General features: G+C 43.1%; 1 protein-coding gene across 1 annotated transcript; it reads right to left on the reverse strand.

Moving 5' to 3' along the window:
* Positions 1-662: 662 nt before the first annotated feature.
* LOC114356551 (uncharacterized) lies at positions 663-6,709 on the reverse strand. The gene is made up of 2 exons (XM_028309758.1): positions 5,833-6,709; positions 663-1,182 (listed from the first exon to the last, which is right to left on the reverse strand). Exons 1-2 carry the CDS (start codon positions 6,174-6,176, stop codon positions 663-665), a joined length of 864 nt encoding a protein of 287 aa, XP_028165559.1. The 5' UTR covers positions 6,177-6,709.
* Positions 6,710-9,366: the final 2,657 nt, after the last annotated feature.

Here is a 9,366-nt window from a genome sequence, read left to right on the forward strand (position 1 = left end):
CTTTGGCGCTAGGTGCAGGGGTGATGACCACGGGCTCTCTGAGGGTCGAGCTGTGCCATTAGCTAGCATAGCTTCAAATTCTTGGCGAGCAATTTTTAGTTTGTCCGGAGCTAGACGGCGGGGGGAAGATGAAACTGGTGGGCCTGGAGTCGTGCGTATGTGGTGTACTGTGTTGTGTGGTGTAGTGCGATGTGTACCAGCTGGTCGAGTTATGTCAGGGAATTCAGCAAGAATTGTGTGATATCGAGTTTCGCCAGTCGAAACCTTTACAGAATGCACATTTTTACATATGGCAAAAGTTGCAACTGTTGCTATTGAAGTAGTGTTATCAATCAAGCGCTTATTGCGACAATCTACAATAAGGTGATAAAAATTTAAAAAGTCTACTCCTATTATGGGCTTAGAAACATCAGCTACTACAAAACGCCAGTTAAAAATTCTACGTAGGCCAAAATCTAAATTAAAATGTATATAACCATACGTTGCAATGTCCGAACCATTGGCAGCACACAAACTGAAGTTGGTCTTGGCACGACGATCTTGAAGGGCCGATCGAGGGAAGACACAAAGGTCGCTTCCGGTGTCGACCAGGAATTGCGTCTTCGTAGTACGATCGGTGATGAATAGGCGACCAGAAGTTGGTGGGCAATCGTCAGTCGCCATTATCGACTGCCCGTTGCATTTCCCGCCTTGTAGTCACAGGGGCGCACGCATTTCTTCGCCTTTTCTCCGAATTTACCATGAAACCAGCACAGCGGGTACTTCCGGTAGCTGGAGTCTGAGCGCTGCCTGGACGACGATCTGCTGTTGGAATTATGCGTCGATCGATTTTGAGCTCTGCTGTTTCTTCCTGAAGCCATGTTTTGGAATTGTCGTCTGAGTTCCGCAATTTCGTTTTTGAGGTCGATAAAAACGTTGGGTGTCACATCACTAACAGCGGCAACTCTGGGCGTTGAAGTGGCGAGATCGTTCACGCGGTCTGCGAGGTCGGCGAGATCATCGATACTTGTGTGCGATGGTTGACCTGCCAGCACTGTCTGCACACCGTGTGGTAGTCTGCTGATCCAGATTGTTTTTAGGAAGTCATCTGGGACGTCCACGCCGGCGAGGCTTTTTAGATGGCGGAGGAATTGGGACGGCTTACGGTCCCCCAGCTCCTCGTGCATCATCAACTGCTTTAATTTTTTTTCGTTCGAAGCGGTTAGGCGTTTGATCAATTCCGCTTTCAANTTTTTAATTTTAATTAATTTTAATTTAATTTATCTGATGACGTTAAATTTCTTAGCAACTTAAATACTTACTTACTCGTAGTATACCTAATTAGGTATCTTCTAGCTGCTTCTAGTTCCGAAAAAAAAAAAGTTCAAAAAATACCAACACGCGATGTACGAACTTTATCTATGGTATGTCTGTCCTAAAACCATAACTTAACGTCAAATGGCAAAGCTTACCGCAGGATTTTACTCAAACAAAATAGCAATTCCGTAATTTTGACCAATACTTTCCCGTTGTGTTTAACTTGTAAGTCAATATCGGATAAAGTTTATCGAGGCAAGCATACCGTCGGCAAACAGAGGGCTCATGGGAGGCCCATGGCTATCGGTCACAGCCGCGCACGGGATTACCCACAATACGTGAACGAACGCCGCTGTGTCGAGGGTATTTCTGATTTGGGTTCCGCAGGAAAAATTATAGTTTAGGTGTGATGAGATAGGTGATGCTCGTAAATAAATGCAACTCACGGTTTAAATGGTATATTGTACATCCACAATGTTCTCATCACAAAGTATATAGTTCAGAAGGCACAATAGAATAAGAAGGGCACATACACACGCGGAAAACAGTTCCATAAAGCACAGAAAGTCAATAGGAAGGAAGTATATAAGCGAAAGTAGAAGTATATGAGCAAATAACAGATCGATAGTTAAAGCGGTTAGTAAGAGCGGCGTGCGCTTCGCGTCGTAGCAGGAATCCGACTGGCGGGGGGACGCGCGGGCGCCGCCGTGCGCTCGGCAGGTATATAACGCTTATGTACGACGCGGAACTAGTCCGGCCGAAAGGTCGATACGCGTATCGATACCGATATCGACAAACTAGTACGCATCGCAGGGTGTATGTGATTATAAGTAAATGTGTTAAGTATAAATAGATATTGAGTGGATTATAATAAATATAAATAAATAAATTTAATAGTGTAGATAATAATAAGTTGCCTACACCACCCCCCTCCAGAGACCGTCAAGGTCGATAATAGTCCGGAAATTGTACACGACGTCCAGATCGTGTAATGAATTCCTTTTGTTGAATGATGGTTGGGGGTTCATTGTCGAAATTCGGTTCCCTTTTATCATCAGACAGTAAAAAGGCTGGTTTGATACGGTTTATTGATACCGTGGCCTCCTTACCATTGAGTATTATTTTAAAAACTTTGTCGCCTCTTGTCAGGACTTTATGTGGGCCTGAATATGCCGGAGTTAGTGAACCACGTGAGGCATCTTCTCGAAGGAAGATATGGTCACTAGTGGCCAATTCTTTATAAACAAATACCTTTGCCTCACCGTGTCGTGAAGTAGGAACAGGGCGTAGCTTTTCAGCGAAATTGTGAATTCGAGCGATGAATTCTGACATATCGGTCGTCACAGGAGTAGTCGGCTCAAAGAATTCGCCGGGAAGCCTTAAGGACTCACCGTACACTAATTCGGCTGATGAAGTCTGCAAATCTTCCTTGAATGCTGTTCTCACGCCCAGCAGTACCCAAGGGAGAGATTCAGTCCACCTGCTATCGGCGTGGCAGACTATTGCCGCTTTGAGTTGCCTGTGGAAACGCTCGACTAGGCCGTTGCACGCCGGGTGATATGCTGTCGTTCGCTTGTGTTCAAATCCTGCCATTCGAGACAGACATTGAAACAAGCAAGACTCGAATTGACGCCCTCTGTCAGTCGTTATGTCTGTTGGGCAGCCGAATCTCGAGATCCAGCCTGATAACAAGGCCTTTGATACGGTCTCCGCTGTAATGTCTTCTATCGGTATTGCCTCTGGCCATCGCGTAAAGCGATCAATGGCAGTTAAGCAGTACCGATAGCCTTGCGACAGCGGGAGTGGGCCAATGAGATCTATGTGAATGTGCTTGAATCTCGCGCGTGGTAGGTGGTACGTACCGACTGGAGCATTGACGTGTCTGGTAACTTTGGCACGTTGACATTGGAGGCAAGCACGAGCCCAATCTCTGCAGTCCTTTCTGACGCCCGGCCAGACGAAGCGTTCTGCAACCAATTTTGCCGAAGCGTTGGCGCCAGGGTGGCTCAATGAGTGGAGGCTATTAAATACTTGCCTGCGGAAAAAAGATGTAACAAAAGGCCTGGGAGTTGGTGTGCTGACATCGCAGTACAAGGTATTACAACTTCCAGGTACTTGTCGCTTTTCTAAGCGCAGAGATGAACCTCCGTCTATTAAAGTTCGGAGTTCCGGATCTGAGGATTGGGCTTGGGCTAATGACTCGAGGTTGACTGGTTCGCTCAACTCATCGATACGCGATAGGGTATCGGCGACGACATTGTCTTTGCCTGATATATGTCGTATATCGGTCGTGAATTGAGCGATAAAGTCTAGGTGTCTAAACTGCCTAGGCGAACAGTTGGTTTTCCTTTCGTGAAAAGCAAAACTGATCGGCTTATGGTCCGTGTACACAGTGAAATGTCGGGCCTCGAGCATGTGTCTAAAATATTTGATGGCCTCGTAAATGGCTAATAATTCGCGGTCGTATGGCGAGTATTTTACCTGTGATGGGCTCAATTTCCGGGAGAAAAAAGCTAAGGGTTCCCATTCGCCGTCGTCATTACGCTGCTGGAGCACTGCGCCTAACGCCTTGTCTGATGCGTCAGTGACTAGCGCGAGCTTGGCTGAACAGCTGGGATGGGCTAGTAACGCAGCGTGAGAGAGGCTTTCCTTGCAAGCTTCGAATGCGGCTAGTGTATCTCCCGCCAGGTTGATGGGGTGTGATCCTTTTAACGAGCCTGTCAAAAGAGCATGCAATGGAGCTTGTATTTGGGCGGCCTGCGGAAGAAATCTCCGGTAAAAATTAAGCATACCCAGGAATCGCCTTAATTGTCTCACGTTGGTAGGGGCTGGAAAATCCCTAATGGCCTGCACTTTTGAGTCTAACGGCCTAGTGCCCTTCTCCGAGATAGAATAGCCTAGAAAGGTTACCTCAGATGCCCCGAAGACGCACTTCGCCGTGTTCACAAGCATGCCGTACTCTTGCAGCCTGGAGAAGATTCTGCGCAAGTGCTCTTCGTGTTCGGCTTCACTTCTAGAGAAGATCAGGAAATCGTCAAGGAACGAGTAAACGAAATCGAGTCCCCGGGTCAACTCATCCACAAACCTTTGGAATGTCTGTCCAGCGTTCCTAAGACCGAACGTCATGAACGGAAATTCGAAGAGTCCAAAGGGTGTGGTAATTGCAGTCTTTGGGATATCGTCAGGGCTGACTGGAATTTGATTGTAAGCCTTGACGAGATCGAGTGTACTGAAGACTTTACAACCTGCTATACTGTGGGCGAAGTCGTGGAGGTGCCTGATTGGGTATCTATCAGGTACTGTGCGGGCGTTCAGCATCCTATAATCGCCGCAGGGGCGCCAGCTGTTGTCTTTCTTTGGCGCTAGGTGCAGGGGTGATGACCACGGGCTCTCTGAGGGTCGAGCTGTGCCATTAGCTAGCATAGCTTCAAATTCTTGGCGAGCAATTTTTAGTTTGTCCGGAGCTAGACGGCGGGGGGAAGATGAAACTGGTGGGCCTGGAGTCGTGCGTATGTGGTGTACTGTGTTGTGTGGTGTAGTGCGATGTGTACCAGCTGGTCGAGTTATGTCAGGGAATTCAGCAAGAATTGTGTGATATCGAGTTTCGCCAGTCGAAACCTTTACAGAATGCACATTTTTACATATGGCAAAAGTTGCAACTGTTGCTATTGAAGTAGTGTTATCAATCAAGCGCTTATTGCGACAATCTACAATAAGGTGATAAAAATTTAAAAAGTCTACTCCTATTATGGGCTTAGAAACATCAGCTACTACAAAACGCCAGTTAAAAATTCTACGTAGGCCAAAATCTAAATTAAAATGTATATAACCATACGTTGCAATGTCCGAACCATTGGCAGCACACAAACTGAAGTTGGTCTTGGCACGACGATCTTGAAGGGCCGATCGAGGGAAGACACAGAGGTCGCTTCCGGTGTCGACCAGGAATTGCGTCTTCGTAGTACGATCGGTGATGAATAGGCGACCAGAAGTTGGTGGGCAATCGTCAGTCGCCATTATCGACTGCCCGTTGCATTTCCCGCCTTGTAGTCACAGGGGCGCACGCATTTCTTCGCCTTTTCTCCGAATTTACCATGAAACCAGCACAGCGGGTACTTCCGGTAGCTGGAGTCTGAGCGCTGCCTGGACGACGATCTGCTGTTGGAATTATGCGTCGATCGATTTTGAGCTCTGCTGTTTCTTCCTGAAGCCATGTTTTGGAATTGTCGTCTGAGTTCCGCAATTTCGTTTTTGAGGTCGATAAAAACGTTGGGTGTCACATCACTAACAGCGGCAACTCTGGGCGTTGAAGTGGCGAGATCGTTCACGCGGTCTGCGAGGTCGGCGAGATCATCGATACTTGTGTGCGATGGTTGACCTGCCAGCACTGTCTGCACACCGTGTGGTAGTCTGCTGATCCAGATTGTTTTTAGGAAGTCATCTGGGACGTCCACGCCGGCGAGGCTTTTTAGATGGCGGAGGAATTGGGACGGCTTACGGTCCCCCAGCTCCTCGTGCATCATCAACTGCTTTAATTTTTTTTCGTTCGAAGCGGTTAGGCGTTTGATCAATTCCGCTTTCAATTTTCCGTACTTATCTGTGGCTGGTGGGTTTATTATTATGTCTTTCACCTCACGGGAGTACTTGTTGTCGAGCTGGCTTATGACATAATTGAACTTGGTCGCGTCTGCCGTTATTCCACTGATAGAAAACTGTCCTTCCACCTGCGCAAACCATATTTCGGGCTCCTCTGGCCAAAACGGCGGTACTCGAACGGCGACTTTGTAAATTTCCGTTGAGTTTGGTCGGGTCGTGGCGCCATTTTGTTCGGTGGGTCCAAAGTCCGCGGCACCTTGTGCGTCTTGAAATTCTTTCTCCATGTCCAACTCGGGGTCACCAGTTTAGGTGTGTTGAGATAGGTGATGCTCGTAAATAAATGCAACTCACGGTTTAAATGGTATATTGTACATCCACAATGTTCTCATCACAAAGTATATAGTTCAGAAGGCACAATAGAATAAGAAGGGCACATACACACGCGGAAAACAGTTCCATAAAGCACAGAAAGTCAATAGGAAGGAAGTATATAAGCGAAAGTAGAAGTATATGAGCAAATAACAGATCGATAGTTAAAGCGGTTAGTAAGAGCGGCGTGCGCTTCGCGTCGTAGCAGGAATCCGACTGGCGGGGGGACGCGCGGGCGCCGCCGTGCGCTCGGCAGGTATATAACGCTTATGTACGACGCGGAACTAGTCCGGCCGAAAGGTCGATACGCGTATCGATACCGATATCGACAAACTAGTACGCATCGCAGGGTGTATGTGATTATAAGTAAATGTGTTAAGTATAAATAGATATTGTGTGGATTATAATAAATATAAATAAATAAATTTAATAGTGTAGATAATAATAAGTTGCCTACAATAGTATTATTGACGATAAATCATTTGTATTTTTGTAAATTTTCATGTTTAAGCAACTTTGGACACATTTTTCATGATTTGAAAAATATACTTAGGTACAGCAGAGCAATGATCAGCATCAAATATAGAATTACAATTTGACAAAAATAATATATGAGGATGTTTGTAATGTTATAGACGTAGAGATAGAAAGAAAAATCAACTAATATGAGTTTTCTACGTCTTCAATAAATATGAATTGCTCTTACAATTGGAATGTCTAGAATCTGACATTATTAAGTAGGTACATACAGTCATATTCCTTGCTTGTATAATATTATCAATTTTGGCTACGGAACCCAAGTTATTAAGATGATATCCACTTACTTGTATGTGTAGATTAATAGTATTATCCCTCTCGAGTTTTGGTTATTTTACCATTTCCTATCTGATGTCGACGTAGCAAACTCCGTTACCTGAAACAAAATAACAAATCGATCAGTAGGTTAAAGGTACGTATTCCTATTAAGATTAAGGTTATCTCGATCGACGATAATGAAACACAAATTACACCCTTTGTGTTACTCATGAACAAAATACTATAATTGGATACGAATAAGCCTCGTGAATAAAGGATACAATCTTTTGACGTGACCCTATTAAATTCAAATGAATGTAGATTCGGTGTGTGGAAAAAAGTAATGAAAAAAAAACTTTAGTGCCTTGTAAACAAACCATAAAGTTGTGGCTATTTTAAACATGTTTGATGTTATAAACATGGTTGTTAAGCAATATTACCACTGTCTATGGTTTTATTAATGTTTTTATTATTTTTTAAACAGTGAATTCAGAAAAAAACTTAAATAAGATAATTTGGTTTTTTCAAGTAATTTATCTTTGGGGAAAAGCAAGGCCTTTTCTTGAATTTCCTTACATGTGCTGCCATCTAGATCACCTTTTTAGAAACACTTTGCATGAAACGAAGTTAGAACCACAACGAAACGTTGACAAATTCTCACCGATAGGGCGCTGAGCGCTGAAATCTAACCATGCTAGATTCAGCAGAGGAATCAAAAAGCAACCCCTTGTTTCACGAAGAGCGCCATCTAGCGCGGGGTGGCGGGAATCGCTCAACACTGTGAAAATGGTTTGGAAAATTCTGTCTGTGAGTGGCGCGTTGTAGTACAGAAAAGTTCAAATAGGTGGCGCTGTACAGGAAAACTTAGAAAACGCATTTCCACGACATGGAAAGTGTTCGTAAAATTGTTACCAGATAGGTAATTTTTGTTTTTATACATATTTCAAGATTTACATGCAAAGTTTATGTGTACTCTACTAAATCATAACAGGTAATATAAAAACTCATTCATAGGTAAGTTATATTCTCCCACCAAATAGGTACTCTATTTTTATCTGAAGAGTAATGTAGGCAGGCCTGAAGAAATCACGATAATATTACAAACAAAAGAAGAAGTCTAGTCATCTTACAGTAATTAGGTTTACAAAAACATCCGAACGTTATACTTTGCCTAATCCCATCAAAATCAGACGTTTTTCATTTGCATATAAACAAAACCAATTCCGTAATAATGGAAGCGTACACACGAATTCGACTTGGAAAAATAAAACCTCGTTAAGGAAACAATTCCCATCACAATTGGCTTTATACCGGGCCAATAATGTGTTCGTCAAACAATTTTCAGCAATACAAGAATGCTCCATTTATATTTTAGGCAGAAATTCGTTTGCGACAACAAAAATGTTTACGTTCCACTTTTCTATTGATAAGGCTTATTTATGAGTTATTACTGGAAAGTGAATTTCTCAAGATGGCGGCAACTGTACCTAGTGGATGGGAAAATAAAACTAGCAGTTAATCGAGCGGTAAATAGTCCCAGATACTAGGCCTTCGACGAACACACGAGGTCGGGTTAGTGAGGAAGATACTTAACTGGAGAAAAATATTTTTAAGCGACCATGTCGAGCAGTTTGTATTACAATATTAAACTGGTTGTAATAACTGCGCTGTATTCAGGGACAAAGTGCATAAAGCACTTTTACACGTCCAAATACTTCAGCACAATAAATGGGAAAGTACTGAGAAGAATCAACACAAGAAAATCAGTCCCTAAGGGTTTTTCCATCGTCAGATATCTTTTAACTGAAGAATAAGCTTGTCATTTTGACATATTTCCCATACTGAAACCGTCAAAGTGCCAAAGTTATTCTTCTGTTAAGAGATATCCGAAAATTGAAAAATCGGCCCTAACTATTTTAAAGTGATTGTTAACTAAAAATAAGAATACTGATTTAATCCTGAAGAATTTAAAGAATAAGACTCATTAATTTCTCAAAAGTTATGAAGTGTGTTTTAGCATTAATTTTCATTTTTTCAGCTCCCAATTTCAAGATTTGCCCGCTCATTATACAAACAACTATTCAGCGTTACTTTGCATTATCATAAAAAATATTAGATTCGAATTCTCAGTCGTGTCTACTCTAATTTTAATGAAGTTGTCTACTACAGATCTTGTAAGTTCTTTGAAGAGATTGTTGCTATAATTAACAGACCACAGACAGAAATAGAGTGAATATTACTACAAAACGTTATCATACTATGAAACCTTTTATGAATATAAAGGTTTGCTGGAAGTCTTTGTTTAGAAGA

The sequence above is a fragment of the Ostrinia furnacalis genome, unplaced genomic scaffold (assembly GCF_004193835.3).
Source record: "Ostrinia furnacalis isolate ACB-3 unplaced genomic scaffold, ASM419383v2 OfSCF2829, whole genome shotgun sequence".
Lineage (NCBI taxonomy): Eukaryota > Metazoa > Arthropoda > Insecta > Lepidoptera > Crambidae > Ostrinia > Ostrinia furnacalis.

What these genes read in the sequence shown, in the direction of transcription:
- LOC114356551 (XM_028309758.1), bottom strand. Translation starts at nt 6,176, where the DNA reads ATGGAGAAAGAATTTCAAGACGCACAAGGTGCCGCGGACTTTGGACCC. An exon ending in ACCGCTTCGAACGAAAAAAA is followed by an intron (nt 1,183 to 5,832) that starts ATTAAAGCAGTT and finishes GAACGAAAAAAA; the next exon opens with ATTAAAGCAGTTGATGATGC.